The sequence below is a fragment of the Crocodylus porosus genome, unplaced genomic scaffold (genome assembly GCF_001723895.1).
Source record: "Crocodylus porosus isolate Cpor-Errol unplaced genomic scaffold, CroPor_comp1, whole genome shotgun sequence".
Classification (NCBI taxonomy): domain Eukaryota; kingdom Metazoa; phylum Chordata; order Crocodylia; family Crocodylidae; genus Crocodylus; species Crocodylus porosus.
Window position 1 is genome coordinate 65,955,297 of NW_017728943.1, and position 21,209 is coordinate 65,976,505.

A 21,209-nucleotide genomic window follows, 5' to 3' on the forward strand; every position below is an offset into this window, starting at 1 on the left:
TGCTAACAGTGGTGATAGCACAGTGTCCCATGGAGATCATGTCTAGATAGGATAGAGAATTTATTTCAGGTTTTACACCAGTTTTAAAAACTGAAAATTCATGAGATTCCTCATAAAAATAAATATTTCACGTGTCCCAGGTGGTGAGTTTAGTACAGTTTGTGTGGAGCTAATTGCTCATGGTCTTTTTTAGACTGATACATTATTCTGTTTTCCTTGTATTAAAACAAGATGACAAGAGAGAGTCACTAATGTATAAAATGAATTTATGTGAAATTGTAGGAGAGCTGTTCACACACCTGTAAGTTAGGTGGCAGTATTTCTAATACTAAACCATAAAAATGTGCGTTGAAAGCAATGTTAAATGTGCAACTAGAAATTACTAGCATAAGCATGTTAAAGGAAGCAAGTGAATCTAACCTAGTTATCTGTTCCTAGTGCAACTCATAGTGCCTAGGCAGTTCAGCATCAATGGCAGTTTGGATTCCTGTAGTAAAGGACTGCCAACCCCTTCTCAGAAGTATGAATAAAAATTAAGTATCTGGCTGGCACCTGGCTATAGGCCCAAACTATTGTTGGTAGGCTACTATTAGGCAGATCCAGAGAATGGGCTGAAGGTCCACTACTGCTGCTATGAAACAGTGACAGCCTCTGAGATCTGCCCCAGTAGGCTGGCATGGCACAGGATTGAGACAATGGTGCTCAGCAGAACATGGCATCTCTGACAGACCTGTGTTCCTGTTTACACTGTACAGGAAACTTCCCAGCTTCTTCTCTCAAAACGACATCAGCAGTAAGCCCTTAGAAATCCCCTGTTGTTGCTACAATCAATATCATCCCAGGTAGAAGATCCGCAGGGACCAGGAGGTCTTCAATCTCCTGTGCAATAGCTAAACAACAGAATGAGAGAGCCAAGGAGTGGAAGGAAAGAAAGGAGGGTGAGAAGGTAAAAAAAAAAAGGAGGGATGGAATACATGGAAGGAGGGAGCAGAAAGAATAGAAAGAAGAGTACAACAGAATGAATGAAGAGAAGGAGAAAGGATTTTTTGTTTTGTTTTGTTTTAGTAGAAGATGGCTAGGAATGTATAGGAATGATCTGTATCATTTTAGCCCTAACACTATTCCATTTATATTTTTTAAGTCTCAGTATTTTACTTTCAGTAATCTACAAGTACATCACTGAAGTTTGCCTGGGCCAAGCTTGCTTGTCAATCAAGTTCCCATGCTCTTTCACTCTCTCAAACTGGCTGCAGAAAAAAGTGTGCCAGACAATTTACACAGCTAAATCTGTCTCAAAGGAATAAAAAAATATATCCTTTCTCAGGACATCACAACCACTTGGGGACTTAGAAACTGAAGGAGGAATGTATTGAGAGAAGACTGGCCAATTTCTGTGGTAGCACAGCTCACAATTTGGTATTCAACTGGACATCAGAGCACTCAGTTTGGGTGTGTCTCCATATGTGGGAATGTGCATTTCCTGGGGACATCTAGCAGCAGCACATCTTTTTGCACATATTTGTGCCACTGCTAGTTGTCCTCAGGGAATGCCCCTGCACACACATGTGTTGCAAGGTATCCCTGTCACAGGGTAGTCAAAAAAAATATTTTAATATCCTGCTCTATGGGCAGTCTACCCAACTTTCACCCTCCATGCTTTTATGTTAATTGATATACAGAATGTGGGACGCTGCCCTGATCTTTTTACAGAGACCATCTGGATTGTGGTCCTGGCCTTATGAGCCAATTCCATGGCTCCGTACCTTCCCTATACCATGCCCCATGCCTCGCAGATGGCATCCTTACAGATGTTCTACCAATAGCTGATACAATCCTTCACTGTCCCTTCTGATCCCTTGGCCTCTCAGCCTCACTCTGGGTCTTCAGACCTCTCAATCTCCTTGCACAGTCCCTTCCTTGGCTGCCAGACCCACTGTGTCTCCCTCTCAGCCCCACTCAGGTTGCCAGATCCCTCAGTTTCTCTTCTGACCCCTCTCTCAGACCCCTCAGTCTAACACAACAACTCCCTAGGCTACCAGCCCCCTTGGTCTTTTTCCCTGCCCCTTTTGGTCCCTTCTTCTGGACCCTTTTAGTTCTCCACTTTCCTGGCCATTCTCCAGGTGCTTGGACCCATCTGGTCCTGCACTCTATTCCTGGCCCCTTGCTGGGCAGCTGGATCCTTCTGGTCCCACTATACTCACTGGGTCTCACTATCCAGGATCTTAGACCTGTCTGGTCCTTCACTGTATTTCCTAACCTCTCACTGAGCCATACTTTATTCCCTGACTCCTCACTGGGCCTGTGGTCCATGTGGCCCCTGTCTTCCCTAGCACCTACCACAGGCAGCTCCACCACACTAACCAGCCCCAGTATATTGGAGGACGGGATGGAGGATGGAATCCACGACCAAGGAGGAATACTCTGCTCAGGTCCGGACCTGCAGAGAGCAAACCAGGAAAGCCAAGGCTGCAATGGAACTCCAGCTAGCTACAAATACCAAAGACAATAAAAAGTCCTTTTTTAGATATGTGGGGAGCTGAAGGAAAAGCAAGGGCAACATTGGATCCCTGCTAAACCAGATGAGATGGGACAACTGACAACCGATGTCCAGGAAAAAGCAAACTTGCTGAATGGGTACTTTGTGTTACTTTTTCACCAGTCCCATGGGACGTCCCTGCCCACTACGGGACAGGGAGGCCCAGATGAGGGAGATTCCTTACCATCCATCAAAGCTGACCTTGTGAAGGAACACCTTGACAGGCTGGATACCTTCAAGTCAGCCAGCCCTGACGGTCTACACCCAAGGGTAATTAAAGAGCTGGCAGGCATCATAGCTCAGCCTCTGGCACAGATCTTTGAGAACTCCTGGTGCTCTGGTGAAGTGCCTGATGATTGAAAGAAGGCCAATGTGGTGCCTATCTTCAAAAAAGGGAGGAAAGTAGATCCAGCAAACTACAGAACCATCAGCCTGACCTATATCCAGGGGAAAGTCTTGGAAAAGATTATCAAAGAGGCCATCCTATACAGGCTGACTGATGGCAATATCCTGAGGGATAACCAGCATGGGTTTGTTGCAGGTGGGTCTTCCTTGACCAATCTCATTTCCTTTTATGACCAGGTGACCTATCACCTGGACAAGGGGGAAGAGATTGATGCCATATATCTTGATTTTTAAAAAGCCTTTGATTTGGTATCCCAAGATCACCTCTTGGCAAAATTGGCTTACTGTGGCCTCGACCTCACCATGATCTGCTAGCTGGGGAACTACCTCTGCGGTAGAACCCAGAGGGTGGTGGTTGACCGAAGTCAATCGTCGTGGTGCCCTGTGACCAATGAGGTCCCTCAAGGCTCTGTCCTAGGCCATTTACTTTTTAATATCTTCATAAATGACGTTGACCTTGGTGTCAGAAGCGGGCTGGCCAAGTTCACTGATGACACCAACCTTTGGGGTAAAACATCCACACCTGAGGATAGGAGGGTGATCCAGGCAGATCTTGACAGGGTCATGAAGTGGGCAGATGAGAACCTGATGGCGTTTAACACCGAAAAATGCAAGGTTCTCCACCTTGGGAGGAAAAATCTGCTGCATGCTTATAGGTTCGGTAGTGCTACACCGGCTAGCACCACAGATGAAAGCGACTTGGGGGTCATGATTGACCACAAGATGAACATGAGCATGTGATGCTGCGGCTAGTAAAGCAAGCAAAACGCTGGCTTGCATCCATAGATGCCTCTCAAGCAAATCCCAAGACGTCCTTCTCCCATTGTACTCGGCCTTGGTGAGGCTGCAGCTGGAGTACTGCATCCAGTTTTGGGCTCCACAATTCAAAAAAGGATATGGAGAAGCTTGAGAGGGTGCAGAGGAGAGCCACACGCATGATCAGAGGTCAGGAAAACAGACCTTATGATGAGAGGTTGAGAGCCATGGGACTCTTCAGCTTAGAAAAGCGCAGGCTCAGGGGTGATCTGGTGGCCACCTATAAGTTTATTAGAGGTGTTCACCAGGACCTGAGGGAATGTCTGTTCACCAGAGTACCCCAAGGGATGACAAGATTGAATGGTCACAAACTCCTCTGCGACTGTTTCAGACTGGACATAAAGAAGAACTTTACTATCCAAGCCCCCAAGGTTTGGAATAGACTGCTACCAGAGGTGGTTCAAGCACCCACTTTGAACACCTTCAAGAGATGTTTGGATGTTTATCTTGCTGGGATCCTATGATCCCTGCTGACTTCCTGCCTCTGGGGCATGTGGCTGGACTGGATGATCCTCTGGGGTCCCTTCGAGCCTGAAAGTCTATGAAATCTATATTTGTGCTGCTGATAGTTGTCCCCAGGGACCACACGTTCCCACTCATGGGGACACGTCCCTGGTGTCAATTTGCTGCGCTGCAAATTAACAGCACAGAAAATGCCTGCATGTGTGGTGTGTGCAGTTTGTGGTGCCACTGACAGGTGCGCTTATGGGGACATCACTCCTGTGGCTGCAGCATTCAGGATTAGGAGCATGTCTACACTGCAAGGTGTGGTGCCATATTGAAATACCTAAAAATAAGCTAGCTGGTATACCAGAAGCAGTATAACTACATTAGTATAGCTCTTAGACTAGTTAATTTATGCTGCTACCACTGTTTATACCCTAGACATAAAACCCCCCCAAAAAATAAACTTTTAAAAAAAAGAGCTTAATGAGTTACACTAGGAAGCTGAAACACAGGAGTAAAAATCCTTTGAGTATGAACTGGTTGGACATTTGGTTATGCAAGCTTGTTAAGTCAACACTAGTGCAGTTTACTAATAGTATTAATCCGTCTGTCTGGATTTAATTTTCCATGGATAGGTTTTTCTTCTCCAACTGCTTCCCTCTTCTACCAAGTTCAGAGCATATATTTACCATTGCTAATTTTAGGAGGAGCTACAAAGGGCATACATGCAGTGTATTGCACAATAAAGCTATAACTTTATTGTGCAATACACTGCAATATTATTAATGTTTACTAGATCTTTTTTGCTCTAAAGTTCTGCCATAGAAGCAGGATATTTTTTATGTGATTCCTATTTTATTTTTTGGTTATCCTACTAACTTTTAATGCTAATAATTTTTAAAAGTCACATTCTTCTTGATATGAGTATACAATGTATATCAAAGATCCTTGCTGGATGTAGGAACACTTCAGTACTGCAAACATAGACAGTCCAATCAAGATGTATGTAAGGAACCACAAACATGGATCAGATGATACAATTGGAATCAGTGAAAATAATAGAGTTTTTTTATACTATTCCATTGTCCCGGAACACAAGACACGGAACCGGACTTACCAGCAACTCCAGAGGCAGCGTGTGAGGATTGGAAGGCAGCACCCACGTGGCTCATCAGCCGCCTGCTTATCAAGCTGCGGCCGGCCGACAACATCATCGCGAAACGCCGGCCAGCAGGGTTAAAAATGGCGGCACACACTGCGGAGCCGGGAGAAGGAGAGAGCACAGCTGCAGAGGTCCCCGCAACCTGGACAAGCTGGGACTCGGGAACAAAAGATCAGGAATGGCCAGGACAGGAGCCGAAGGAGAGAAGAGGATCATCCTGGTGACACTGTAGAAAGGCGGTGGAGGAACATCAGGATCGCCTTGCAAGATCAGCGGGAGCAGCAGCCGAACAAGTCTGGCCAGGGAAAGAGAGACTGCAAGGGGCTCAAGAAGAGCTGCAGTGGGGAAGAGCATCGCCGCTGGATCGGGAGGTGCCTTAGAGCAGCTAGGAGCTGAGTGCCTAAGGGGATGTGGCAGCCAGTGTTCTGGTGAAGTGCTGGAAGGGAGCAGGGGGGGTAGTTAAAGGGGCAGTACACCGGGTTTTGAGTTGGAGGGTTTTTTTCTTCTTTTCTTGTGATTTTGTTTTTCCCCAAGCTCTGGGGTATCTGAGGGCAATAAGCCTGCATGGTGGCTAGGTATGGCTGAGGGGCTTGTACAGGATCCGGTCGAGGGTCCCTGGAGTGAGACGCTGACCATCTTGAAACCACTACACAGGAGGCATGAGGCCAGGGTATAGGGGTGGCGGAGCCCCGTGAGTGACCGCCGGGAGAAACCTCGGGTCTACGAGCACGCCTGATGAACGGCCCTGGACACTGAGGTCAACAAGTCATGGCAGGCGAGCACGGGGTCAAGGATTCGGGCGGAGGTCACCAGCTCAGACAGAGGCGTGAGTCTGTGAGGCGAGTAACATCAATCTCCCGAGTAAGAGCGGCATGAGAGCGACTGGTTGAGGCCTGGCAGTTACATCCATTTACAATTTTTAAGTCTCAGGGTTTTTTTTCTCAAAAACTAATAACCACTTGTAGGTATCCTTGTCCAAACACAAAGACACATTCCAGAGAGTGCAGCTAATATTGGATATTACAGCAAATGCCCTTTAAAGAGATATTCAGTTGAATACTGCCCAAGATGTGCATTTATGTCTCATATATTATTGCTTATTTAGCTGAATATGTTATGATTTTGAAATAAAGATACATAAAGAATGGGTTATTGAGAGTTGCTGTTTGCCAAGGAAGGCAAGGTGAGATCCAAAATAAACCATGCCCTTTTTATAGGATCTGTGTGTAATATGACAGCTTAAATAGTAAACTATGAATATTATCATTTTCATTTAGTTTATCTGCTGTTTCTCTCAAGAAATGGTATTTTGAAACATTTAAAAAATCTGTTTAGGATATATGCTTTAGAAACACTATTCATACTGAATTATGAGTGCTAGGCCTAAAATAAATTCCATGCATATATGGGCAAATCCCTAAACTGCTAGCCTTGTCTTCTCAGGCATCCAATCCCTTGAGAAAGCCAATTTTCTTTCATGTCTGAACAAAAGAAAAATGTACTATTAAAATGCAATTCAGAAGTGATAAAAACTGTAAGTGGAGCAGCCGGCTCACAGCACCTTCTATGTATACTCTGGGACACTGGGGCCACATTAATTTTTGTGTGTGTGTGATGTCCATCCCATGTGCAAATTAGCATTACAAGTACCATAATCTGTCTTAAATGAGAGCCACCTGTCCCATGAGTACATGCTACTGTAGCTTGGTATAATTTAAAGCTCTGCTACTTTTGTGTTTTTGTTTTGTTCATTTTATATAGCATTTGGTTGGGATAGTTGATAATTGTTACTAAAAGGTTCTAAAAGACTATCTTTTTTGTGAAGGGGGGTGAGGATAAAAGTATAAATGACATAAATCATGGTTGCTAAATACTAATTTTCCCCCAAAATATTTTTTTCTAAATCCTATTTAACAATCAAGTGTTAAAGCACTAATTTTATTTCCCTCTTCATAAAAATTATTGTTTGACAAACCAAATCTCCTGTGTACTTTAGCCTTCAAGAAAGCTCTCTAATTTCTTTTTCAAGATGTTTAAATTAGCTACACCTATTCTTATGACAGCCTAGGCAAAATAATATTTTAAACTTCTGGAACACATACTCTTAATTATAGCTGTATTGTCCTTGACCTACCTTACACATGAAAATGGTATTTGTAGGGCACAGAATAAATAATACCTGTTGCTTTGCAAAACATGAAGAAATCTTAAGATTTTATTCTACAGTAATATGTAATAATTCAGAACTGAATCACCTCCCCTCCATCTGGCAAAACTGTATAGCAGGGGGTTTAGGAATAGGATTATATTTTGTGAAGTGCCCTTTAAATACTCCTTCCATACCATGCTGTTGAGAGAGGGGACTTCCCCTTCCCCTACTCAATAAACTCTGGGACATGGCCAGAAAACTTGCAGATGACCATGACAGCTCTCATCCACATGAAAGCCGTCTGTTTCACTGCTGGACTTGTGGCCCCTGGGTTCCATCTGTCATGGGCAGCATGGCTGCACTAACAGATAAGCCTTTTCAGTGTGGCTAACGGTGTTAGAATCCAGCCCTAAATTATTGCTCCTCACTTTACACTAGTGTTATATAAAAAATAAGGTGAGCTCAGAAGCAACAGACACTCTTTAATCTATGGTCTAAAATCAGGACTGTCCAACTTCTGAGTTACACTTTTAGACCAGGGTTGTCAAACTGGCAGCACCCAAGCCACACACCTCATGGGCCATATGCCATGAAGCCACCAGTTATGTGGACTCCCTGAGACCACCCCTCCTCTACTGCGTGAATGGTGTGAGCCCTTCTTCCTTTGGAGTCACATAGGCAGTGCAAGCCCCATCTCTGTTGCTGCCACATGAACACAGGGCACACCAGTCCCTCTCCTTTTGTGTTGCCCAGCCCCTATAGCAGCAAAAGCAATGTGGGGAGTGGCAGCACACAGGCCAGATTCAGCCCACAGGCCACCAGTTAGACAGCCCTGGTCTAATATTGCATTGAACATCATTTGTACTATCTGGGTGTATCTGCATGTGAAATTAATGCCATGCAATAAACTGGCACATATTGTGCTGGAGTTTATTGCTCCCAAGTGCAGCATCTTTACATGCTCCTGGGACAACAGCAGACCGAGCTGGGTTAGAGCAGCCCCAGCCGGCATGGGGCTTGTGGGGTAGGTCAGCCTGCCAGCCCATGGCTGCTCTCTCCCAGCTCAGCGTGCTGCAGAAAGGCTAACTGGGGCAGAAAGGTGCTTCAGCATGGGGCTAGCTGGCAGGCAGACCCTGCACTGAAGCACCTTCATGTCCCAGCCAGCCCCATTAGTGTCTACATGTTTGTTGCAGCACACTAAATAATGTGAACACAGGATAGTTCCTGTGTTTACAAGTACTAACCTACAGTGGAGTTAGTTTCCTGTGGCCTAATAGGGATGCACATGTAGATGCTAAGATTTTACTGTGGAGCTAATTGGACAGCTTCGCATTAAACATCTTGTGTAGATATATACCCACTGTATAGTAAGTCACTACTCAGAGTGAGCAAGAGGGGCAGAATTGGGATTTTATGATGTTATTTCTAAAATAAACTGCAGTCTGTTGTTTTAGTTAACAAATATCCAAGCAATTACCTATTTGTGCAGATAAACCACAGATACATCTTCACATGGAAACCTCAGTAGCATCATCTTATAACTCTATTTCTGTGCTGTGGCACTGCTCTTCATTTTGAAAACTGAAAGCTCAGAAAATGCATAAGCCCTAAGGCAACAATGAAGGAAACATAAAGAAGTTAGGGAAAAATCCTGTGACTTATGTGGCTTGCAGCCACAGCAAGATAGCAATATATTTACAAATATGTTTTATCTTTCAGGTTTTTGCCATTTTCTTCATGTCAAAAAAACCAGAAGTATGATCCATTAATTCAGTCATCAAGTAAATATGGTCAAATAACTTACGGGACTAAACATTTCCGAGAAGAACATCATGAAAAATGGGTAGCAAACAAGGTGAGTTACTGCAAAATCGGGCAATGTCACTGGTGTCTAGATCAGGATAAGCAATGTTTTTGGGCAGAGTGCCAAGAACACCCCAACCTCAACTTATAAGATGTTGGCATACCAGGGGTGGAGAGTGGGGAGCTGTGAGGAGCCCAGTCCTTTTTGTGGCAGCACAGCTTCGGCCCCTTTCCCACCATCTGACCTGAAGTGCGCATGCCAAGCAAAATGTCTTTGCATGCCATGCTCTGGCACACATGCCAGGGGTTGCCAACCTTGGTTCTGGATTGTTAAAACTAAAGAATAGTGGGCCTGATCCAAAAAAGACTGAATTCAGTGGGGGCCTCTGAAGCAGGTCATGAAAAGTGCTGTAAGAAAGCTGACTGTTGTATAGAAGATGCTCAGTTTCTTCATTTCTCTTTGTAGTCAAAGTTGAGGGCATTCAGGTCCTCTCAGTAGATGTTTAGCACTTTGCCAAGTAAAGACAAATTATTGGGGTAAATATGCTTTTGATAAATGCTATATTATCTGCATTCATTTTGAAAAAAATGCTATTTTATGTACAGCATTTTTTTGATCTGGTAAAATAATAAGTTTTTGATTCCTAACACTGCAAGATGTGATGTTTCTCAGAACAGTTAACATTATATAAAATATGTGTTCAATCAGAGAAATTCAGTACAGGATAGGATGTCAAAAGTGTAAAAGCTTCAGTCATGTACAGCATCAGTCACAAAGCATGAAATGGAAAAAGGCAATTGAACAGTTCCTTCTTGGCTGTTTTCATAAATTGATAGCTTTGGGAAGTAAAAGATTCTGAATGTATGTAACCTCCCTGTGGACTTCACATAAAGCAGGTAGAAGAAAAAATATTCTTACACATCAACTCTACCTAAGCTAGGACCTGTTTGTTGATGGGACTGCTGCTTCTGTGAGATGGGAAGAATTAGTTCTCTATTCATCATTTGCAGAATTAGTTAGGAGAGATTAAAAATGAACTAGAAAATATTTTTTGACATGTTCAATGCAAATAGTGGGCATTCACCTTGGTCCCTTAAACTGTGTCAGTGGTGGTAATTAAGAACTAATCAGTTTTCAAACATTTTTTTCTCTCTAAATGTATACTGAAACTTCAGTCTCATAAATAATGTTGCAGATTTTCAAGAAATTAGACATTTTAAGATTTCTATCCTATTTTATCAAAGCTACTCTATAAATCTAAAAAAATACTTGTTTTCCTCTTTTATTTATTGCTAGGATAATAAAACTGTAGCTAGCTAAACTTCACTCCATTAAGAACATGCTCACTCTCTGACTCTCCCCTGCCAACTCTCTCAGGCATTTCATCTTGATACAGGAGATCGGTGTGAGAGTAAAAATGAATTCTTTATTTTGAACACAATCCCCCAAGCTGAGGATAGTCTTTTGAGGTGCTGGCCTGGTTCTGTTCATTCTGATTATTGTTACATGTTCATATCTAAAATATGACAAAAATTTTCAACTCCAAAAATATAATTTGGTACATTTGTTCTGGAAATTGATAGTAATAGTGTCACAAGCAAAGCAAATCTCTTCCGAACTTTGACAAACAGATCAGAGTAGGGCCATGGACAGACACACATTTGAAATGAACTGAATTCCCCACATCGCGCCCACCACCACATATAGCACTCAAGCAAGGGAGCTGGAGAACTGGAATCCCTGCATGCCTCTCAGCTTCAAGCCTCTGGAGGGTCCCAAGTATAGCCAAGCATACGGGAAAGTGTTTATTATCTGTCTGTCCCAATTTCCCTACCACCACCCTTGTAGTGGGTAGAGTGCAGAGCAGAGCACTATAAGATGTTGGAGGACTGCTGGTATATATAGCCATTTCAGGAAGCATTTCAAAAGAAAGTGCATTAAACATGATCCTCACTTCTTGTGGATCATTTTGGAGGCACTGCTTCAGCCATGCAAGCCTGTACCCTGGCTGTTTACTAGGGCTATGCAAAACGGCACCGTTCCATTTCACCTTGAGTTTCGACGGTTCGAGGGAACAGTGTTTCATATCAAATTTCATTTTGAGTGGAAACAGCTTTTCCATTCCGTTGAAACAGAAATGCTTTTCAACACTGTTTTGAGTTTCTCCAGGGATGGGGAGCCAGCCCAGCTCAGTCCCCCACGCAAGATCAGGCCAGGGGTAGGAGGTAGCCCAACTGGGCTGCTTCCCCATTCCCCACTCTACATCCCACCAGGGGCAGGAGGCAACCCAGATGAGCTGCTTCTCCATCCCCTGTACTACATTGCGCCCCCTGCCAGATCTTGTGCTGGGGATGGGAAGTCAGCCCAGCTGGACTGACTTCCCATCCCCAGCCTATGGTCGAAACATTTCAACTTTCGAAACGTGTTAACCAGCTTCATTTTGTTTGGAGGCTGTTTTGAGGGCCTTTGTTTCATTCTGATTTTGCTATTTTGACCTCAAAATTGGTCAAAACAGTGTCAAAATGAAGCAGCTGGCAAAATTTCACACAGCCCTACTGTTTACTGCTCTGCAAAAGTGCTAAGAGCACTTCAAAGAGCATGTCTATCCAGGGCCTTAAAACTTGGGTATTTTAACATAACTGCATTACCTAAATTGGACTGCAGTTAAATGCATATAGGCTAACAATTAATCTTTTTATTAAGAAATAAAGTTTGCCTGAATATCATTTTAAAAAGTGAAAAATGGGTACCATTGTTTGGAGCCTGTAGCAGGGCACCAAGGTGCCTGCTACTTGGACAGCCGGAGTAACAGCTCAGGTGCCGGTTGCTAGGGGCAACCAGAGGGAGCTAAGGACATACACCTGTCTGGTCAGCTGACCGAAAGGGGCAGGGCCTGGCTCCAATATAAATCACAGGCCAAAGGCCAGAGCTGGCTGACAGCCAAGGAGGAAGGAGCTTGGCCCTGAATGAGTGAAAGGAAAAGGCCCGGATGGGCAAGCAGCTAGGGACATGGGTGAGAGATGGAATACCTGTGGTGTGGTTTGGAGGATGTTTTAGCCACGAGGCATAGATTTGTGTTATAGCTGAGGGGCTTGTGTTTGGTTGTTGTTACATCAGAGGTTCAGGTGAGGCTATAAGGGGACGGAGGAGGCCTCATAGGGGAACCATGTCAGAGTGGGGACCCCAGCCCTACAGAGAGGGGACCTAGAGGCAGCACAGTAACACTAGGACTCCATCCTGCTACAGAGTCTATAAGCATAGTGTAAGCAGTATATTTTAAACGGTCTCCAAACAATTTTGCTGGTGATTCTCAGTTCTGACCTGCAATATGTCTCCTTCCCCAATCCTGGGTATTTCATGATCAGAGACAAACAGCCACACCAAACCATATGGAGGTTTTACGATGTACATCATATAAAGTAGGAACTTAGCCAAAACCACCGAACTCATTTTTACTTGTGATCTTAAGCAATTTTAAACCTAAATCTCTTAAGGTGAACAACCATATGCATTAACCCAATATGACATCTAGCCTTCCAGCTACAGATTCTAAATCAATATGAAGCTTCAATTAGGAGGCACTTACCAAAACAGAGAGCTAATAGGAAAGAAGAGCAGTTTCTTGACCTACCTGCTGCTTTTACTGGTCATTATTTACAAGACAGAGTCTAAAAGCTATACCCTTCATCATATTTTAAGGGAAGAGTTTCTATTTAAAATACCCAACATCATTACTTTTAAAAGCAAAACTTTTAAAAGTAAGTTTCCTGAATGCTATAATCTTGTGTACAATTATGCTGTCTACTAGACTATCATGTATTCAGGAACATGATAATGTAAAAGGCACTTAATAAAAAGCCAGATACTATGAAACTATCAAAACACTAGGGATCTTTTATTTCATAATCTGTTATACTTGCTTAGGACTCAAATTGAAATGATACAAACTTTGTTTTCTAATACAGTTTATATAAGGAAAATGGCTGAAATTCAACTTCTCACGTATTTTTCTTGAAATGGGTTTGCCCTGTTGGTAATTGTACAAATCCTTGTACCAAATCTTCCCAAGAAATCAGTTTGATAGCCAATAGTGGTAATGGAAAATATGCCATTCATATTATGCTTATTCAAATGTATATTTTAAAAAACTAGCTTGCTTGTATTTTATGGCTACATCCTATTTAATTACATGGTAATATGTGCATATTTTAAATTTAAAACCATAAAGAGATTAGTATCTGCCCATAAACCTATTTGATAGCCTATGGAAATGAAAACAAACAACTAGGAACAATGTGGATTAACTCCATTTCCTTTTAAATACATGGTTGGATATAACACAACCTTCCTCAGTGCATGATAATGGCCGTACTGAATGTGAGAAAACTTACCTTGCCTATAGCAGTTTTCTCAAAAGTGTTACTTTGAAATGTAACATTTCAGTGAAATAACACAAAAAGCTAGGGGGGAAATACTGTATTTAAATTCTTCATTGAAAGAATACATACAGATAAGTATAAATATTTCCCTTTTGTGATCATTACCCCAACTGGAATTTCTGTGTTTATAAAACACTATTAGAAAATTTGCATGTCGGTTTTAACAGCACACTTCTAAAAGCCACTAGTAACATTCTTATTTGCACATGCCATGGGATGTCTTAGTCAGTTTTTATAAGTGTGAAGCTTTTAGTATTAATAACCTACCAGTCACCATGAATTTAATCTATAATGATAGGTCCCAAGTAGTTGGACAGTCAGGGGATCAAATATACTAACTATACTGTTTCAGTTGTCAAAACACTCACATATGTTCTTATTTACTGAAGCAGAAATGATAGCTTACAGCCTTTAATCAGAATTGGAATTAGTTTGCATATGCATTTTAGACAACTGCCTTTAATGGCAGCATTAAATGTTTTCCTTGTTTGCAAAATTCAGGAAGTGACACTTTAAGATCTTCCTTGTTGATAGATTCTTTCCTCTTATGCCTTATTATAGGTGAATTACAACACAGCTACATCACTGTTTCATTATTTGCACATGCATTTTGGCCCTAAACAGAATTTTATTATCTACAAAGCATAAAAATATCCAGTACTCTAAAGAATTAATTTAGAGAACCTAAGCATATTGCACAGAACATAAAGTTGACCTTTACCGTCTACAGCTTTTGGAATGGAGTGGGATGTGGAACACATCATAGATTTAATGTGGCACAACGCTGTCTGCAGAAACTTGGGTGGGACTGTGACTGCCTGCCCATTGCACCCGATGATTGAATCTGCTGTCACCAGCATCCTGATAATAATGAACATTCAGCTTAACGACCGTGATTATGATTATCATAATTGATGTGCAAGTGCAGTGTGTGGGGATCATTACAGCTGAACTGTACAGCAGAGAAACATCCCTTAGTTATGGATAATTTTACTTTTATGCATTGATTGGGATAAAATATGCCTTTCAAGTTCAACAGGCCAGCTTAATATAATTTTAGGAAGATTTCTACATTTATAAATTGATGATTATGAGCTTGCTGAAAACAGCCAATCTAGCTGTTTGTTTTGAATGGTTTCATTCCATTAATAACAGCAAATAATTAAATAATAAGATATTATTGAGTGGAAATCTCTTACGAGTACAGCTTGCATTAATCAAATGCTGAGTTTAAAATGTTTTTGACAAGTTATGGCCTTGCCTACATTAGAAAAAAAAGAATATGTAATTCACCACTGAGGCAGGTCCACCAAATGTAGCTTCAGCAGAAGTTGTATTGTAGACAGAACGTAGGGATTTTTATCACTGTGCTGTATAATCATCATTGCAAGTTGTAAATATTTTTATGATTTTATATACTGCAGCTTCCATCATTGGTACCACTGATGAGAGGCTACAGGTTCAAATTCTATTGTGCATAAATAATTAATCGGGCATAAGATCTGGCTTATTTTCTCTGATAATACTTGCCTTCATTTGAGCTGGTAAAAAAAAAAACACGCACAAGTATTGCACAAAAGCATTCCATGGTACCTGTATGTCTACATATACATATATACACAGACACAAATACACACATGTACTGACACAGAGGCAGAACAGGACAGCCCTGTGCCCTGGAGCAGCTTCAGTGCACCGGGTAGTGTCAGCTGCCACTGGCAGCAGTGTGGCCAGCTGCCACTGGCAGCAGCAGCAGCTATTTTTGTTCCCCTAATACCACCTCTCAAGAAGGTGATGCCAGGAGTTTCCACCCTAGTTGCAATCTCTTAGTTATACTACTGCACATATACTGTGCATATATATATTCACATAACTAATTATGAGGACTATAGGTATGACTTTGTATATTATGTGTACATGGACGTGTATAGGCAGAAATTTGGATAGAAACTCATATAGAAAAGCATAAGCTTTCATAGTCCACATCCTACCTTGTTTGATGGTGTTTGATGGTGTGAATTCCATAGCATCTGAAAAAGTTGCTGTTTATGAAACCTCATGCATCTCTGAACCAGTTAGTCTCTAAGGCTGCATTCCCACAAGCAGAGGCATGCAGTGGGGGAAAAAGCAGCTGCACAAATTCATGCTTCTGCTTTTTGCCTCAGTGCACATCCTTGCACATGGGTTTAGTTAGGCTTCTGGTCTGGCAGTGCATGCTCCTGCTGCGTGCACTACATTGCTTTTTTTGTGGTGGGTTTTTTTTTTGGACGCGAGGATTTCCTGGCATCAAAAGTAACTGCCGCACTACAAATTTGCAACATAGCAAATAGGTGCACATGCAGCGGCACTGCAAACCACATGTTCACGTTCATCTGGTGCCCCAAGAAGCCCCCATGTCTGCTGTTGCCCTAAGAAGCCCCCAGGTAAGGCTGCTGGGGCCAGTGCAGGTGCTAGCCCCAGTCTCTCCTACCCCACCTGGAGCATTTTTCCCTGTGCTAACCCCACATTCAGGGGCGTGCGCCAAGGCAAATAGCAGCAGCCTCTGCTTTTTTCCCTGTGGCAACCACACAGCCCTGCTCATGGGGATGTAGTCTAAGGTGCCACCCTTCCTTAGCCTCTGCATAACTAGTTTTGTTTTTTTAAATCTAAGAAAATAAGCCAATAAAATGAAAGAGAATTCTATCATGTGGTACCTCTAATGAATTGAAAATCCATAATAATAGCCTAAAACCAATTTTAAAGTCTTTTAAGAACAGATATCCAGGTATGCACTACAGCACTTCAAACTGCTAACATGCAATATGAGGAGTTTGCAAAATTTTTGTAAGCTTTGGTCCCCAAAGCAGCTGCTTTGCATTTCCCACATAGTGCAAAGCAGCTGGAAAGCTGACCTAATGTGGCAGTTGCCCTTATTGCAGGGGCATTATCAGGCATCCATATAGCTAGCTTTGCACAAAAATGTCCCTTCAGCCCTTGCATAGAGGCCAGGTGAAGGTAGCAGAGGTTGTTGCCAAATCATTGTGCTCGGTAGTGATTTCTAGTGACACAGTCCTTACGTAAGCTTTCCTGATGGTCTAACTTACAACATCCATTCACCTGCTCTAGGTTATACTTTGAAAAGATTCAGGCCCCCAACTACTCCAAAAGAAGGGGAGCAGCTTTCTTACAGTCACTTTTCTTTGTTCAGCCCTGAGTCCTGCACTAATGGCAGCTCAGTTAAATTCAACTATCTGAGCCTGTAGTAGTAGTCTGTAATGTTCATGAAAAATTAATTGCTCACACTTATTCAGTACTGTGGCTTTGAAGGGTAACAGAGGAGACAAAAAAAAGACTGTGGGCATGTCTACACATGCATTAATTTGCTGTAATAACAGGTACTAACTTAATTTGCTGTAATCAACGCTACTGCAAAGTAGTGCACATGTCTTTTAGGTGACGCTAATGCACAGTAGACTAATTCTATGGTGCATTAGCACAACTTTCACTTTGATGCACTAATGCACAGTAGAATTAGTCTACTGCACTTCTAGCGTCTTGTGTAGAGGTGCCCTGTGACCCTGATCCACCAATGCACCCTTTCTTAACAATCAACTGTAGGATTCCCCATCAGGGGCAGCATCTATTATGCCAGAATGAATAGCCAGAAGATTCACAGAGGGACACGTTCTATTTCAACCATCAGGCCCTTAAGTGGATTTAGGCTCCTAAATTCAATTCTGTTCCCCCCCCGCTTGAGTCCCTGGAAAACTTAATACAAAAGGTGGTCGATCCTCATCTTCTCTGGTTTTTTCTGATTCAATCTTCAGGGTAAGATAACAGTGTTATAAAAGTAGATACATTAATGGATTTTCAGGAACTTAAAACAGGTGGAATAGAATCACATTTTCATGGCTAAGACCACTTGGATGCCCAGTATGTCCTCAAATGTCTGTGACTTAAGGTTCCCAACTGCTTGAGGCCATGGACAGGCAGTATCAAGAAAAGTAACCCTGAGACTGATCTAATTTATGCTAGGGACCAGCTTACTGCTAAAATGTCATGGAACCAGGGCAAAACATTGGTTTTGCCAACTGCAGCTTGCTATGTGCAGTTAAGCCAGACCCTGGTATCTGGACCTAAATGTTTAAACTTAAGTACCTTAAAGTGTTGCCATGTCATTCTTGTGTGTTGGATTGGGTGATACTACTACACAACTTGCCCGTTCAGGTTGATTTATTCATTATTTAATGGGCAGCTTTCTTTTATAATATATCTTTTTGGTAAAAATGGTAGTACACTTTTTTTTACAGTGTATATATAAAATGGCAGAGAAGTATCGTGGCACTACTTGTGTGCACAAAATGCAAAAGGGTAGATTGGAAGTTAGGTCTGAAAAAGTAATTCACTCTCATTTTCATAAGTTACAGCATTTAGCAAAATCCCCTCATCTGTTTTCAGACTTGAGATATTTACATAAATGAGGGTTTTGTGGTTGGTTGGCAGTATCTGAAATATGTTTTCTCTTGAAGATGGCTGTCATTGATTTCATTAAGTCAGATGGTACTAGAGCTTCTATGGGAAAATGTTCTTGATTATTTCTTCTGAGGAGATCCTAGAGGTCATCACTACTGGGCTGCCTTTGAAAATGCTGCTCTTAGGAAATTCTGTAATGTAAATGATGGACTGATAACCAGATTATTAACTATAGTCTACCTCTCAAGTTATTTACTTAGGTGCATAAGGAAGGCTAAAATTGTATGAAGAAAATTAATATCCACAAAATGTATTCTGGATATTATTTAACCAAGAGTAGAAAGGCTGTGTGAACAACTGGAAGGTTAAAAAGGAAAACTGAAAAAACTTTCTGTTGAAGGTTATTGGTGACTCAAAGCAAATAATAATTTTGATTGAATAATACAAAGTAGTGACTGGGAAGATTCAAACCATTCAGCAAAGTTATTTGCATGAGAAAAGATACTGTCACCACTTTTCTAATCAAATCCATTCTGGTGGTTATTTGCAAAGGGTTTGTCAGCAACTAGTTGAATATTTTATAAAACCTGATTCTCAGTTCTGTAATTTCTCAGCGGGAAAATGCAGTCCCTTGATGACGAACCAAGGCTTTGAAGAATAAATTGATTCTAAAGAGAAAATTAGATGGTACTTATTATACTGTCTAACTAGCAATCCAGTGTCATTTGTCTGGTGGATGATAAATGTCTTGCTTTTCCTACCTTCCTCATTTGATAATGCAACTTGCATGTTAGTGGCAAAGAAGGAAAATAGTTTTTTTTAGTAAAAGCTAACTTTATCCATTATTTCTCATGGATGTTTTAACTTCACAAATAATTCTCCTTGTGCAAATTACTTGAATGTCATAAAGCCTCTTGTTTAAACATAATTACTTTAGAAATAAAGTATCTTCTCTAATCTCTTCAGCACTCTAAAAGAGTAAATTACAATGACTGTGGCAACACGTCAAAGTTTTTAATATAAAAATTAATGATTGAATTAGGTGTCATAATGGTTGATGAAGTTCCACTTTTAAAAAGAAAAGAACTGGATTTTAACTGCTATTTTAATGGGTGGTGATCCATAGGAACTATAGTTCTTGACAAGAGCAATCTGTTTGTCTGTATGGGGTTTCCCACATCGATTTTCACTAACTTGACAATGCTCTTAGGAACATATATATGGCTCATTCTTGTGGCTATCCAACAAGACATGCACCTATTGAACTAATCTTTCTGTACTGTTGTTGTAATGTGTTTGCAGAATCAGTCTACATATTCTTAGCAAGCATTCATCTGCAACTTAATTACATTCTTAAGCAAATAGAGTTGCAGTGAGCATGACACAGATCCCTTTCAAGTTCTAGAGGAAAACTTTGTTAAATATAGTTGTTATTACTGTTGTTTAAAAATGTATTCAAAACACAGGGCTATATCCCCAGATGGTGTAAATTAGTTTACTTGATTGACTCCCATGATACAGGGATAGTTTACATCAGATATGGATATGGTCTGTAAAAAACCTGTTTTTTGGAAGGTACATTGCAGAAAGAAAGCAGTTACCCATGTTACAGAGGGGTAATACGTATTGTTTCGTTATTGATTTACTATAGCCTATCTTTAATATCAAGGTCTATTCGGGGCTTGACAGCTTATGGGGAGAGCCATGATTACACTCTCTACCTGCCTTGGGCAGTCTTGAGAATGCTTAGATTGACTGAAGAATGTGAACCCTAACCTCACGGCAAATAGGATGGATGACCCTCCTCTATTTGCCATTTGGATCGTAGAGTAGATTCTCATTTCTATCACACCAGTTACTGGGGCTTGCTTTTGGAATACATTTCAAAGATTCCATATTTGAACAGACAAAGATTCAAGATTAGATGCAAGAGCCTGTTTCAACACACCTCTTACTGAGTCAAGTTGAAATGAAAGTGCTCCTTGATAGATATAAGAATCTTCACTGTTTTATACTTTATGCAGTCATTGCTACCACAAGTATAAACAAGCAGGAAGTCTAATGTTGCTATCTATACATAGAATTACTTAAGAATAACTGTAGCATTTTATGTGAACACTTAGGTTTCATCCAAATTAACATTAAAGTGTTGATGTGATCTAAAAAATTGGAATTATAAAAATTATAAATCCAGTTTGTATAGCCATACAACATAAACAAGATTCAGCACAGTAAAGCAACTAGATCAGAGAATGATTTCACCATGAGAAATTATGCAGTTTACAAAGAGAGCTATGAAGCTTTTAGTACCTGTGCTTTTTTTTCCCTGTAGTGAGTCTATTTGGTCAGGGTTCTGCACTTGGGCCATTAGAAATGGAACTAATAACAAAATTTCTGGCAGAAGGTTCTGACATATTACGATCCCTGACCTTTATTTATATGAAAGAATTATATCATTTTAAACACATTTTAACAACTATTGCTATGTACTGCTGTTTTCTTAGTGTAACTTCACTAGGTGTGCAGAGCTCAGACTTAGAAAACTAAAGAAGAAGTCAATCAAATAATAAAAAAAATCCAGCATATTAAAAAAGACTTTGTATCCTAATGTGAAGCTGCTTGATTGAGCAGTGCAGTGTCAACCATGTCTTTCTTCTAATGCTAAAAGTAATGCACATAGACAGAGTGACAATCAGAGTACAGCCTCCCATCAGCTGTAATTAATCTTTTAGTTAACAGAGAGTAGAAAAGCCTCTCATCAGCCTCTTCTGAAGTCTGAGGGACCCTGTTTTTTGATGTTTGCATTCTGAGTAAAATTGTCCCCACCAGTTCTAACAAATTGAAACACCAGGCTAATTATGGCAGCTAATGAAGTGTGTGGAATGGTCACAGCTTGTCGTGAAACTGTTCCTTCAGCTCAGATTAGAGTTTCATCAATCACTTTTTTAAACTGATCCAGAATTGCTTCTGCCCAGTGCTTGGCATTTTTAATGCTGTTT

The 21,209-nt window shown here is 41.2% G+C and overlaps 1 protein-coding gene across 1 annotated transcript in view; it reads left to right on the plus strand.

The window, feature by feature from the left end:
• The window catches only part of SPATA17 (spermatogenesis associated 17), a 153,334-nt gene that overhangs the window by 108,764 nt on the left and 23,361 nt on the right, over positions 1–21,209 (plus strand). The window contains exon 9 of the mRNA XM_019549483.1: positions 9,235–9,370. Coding sequence (XP_019405028.1) covers positions 9,235–9,370 — 136 coding nt within the window. The remainder of the gene's footprint in view (positions 1–9,234; positions 9,371–21,209) is intronic.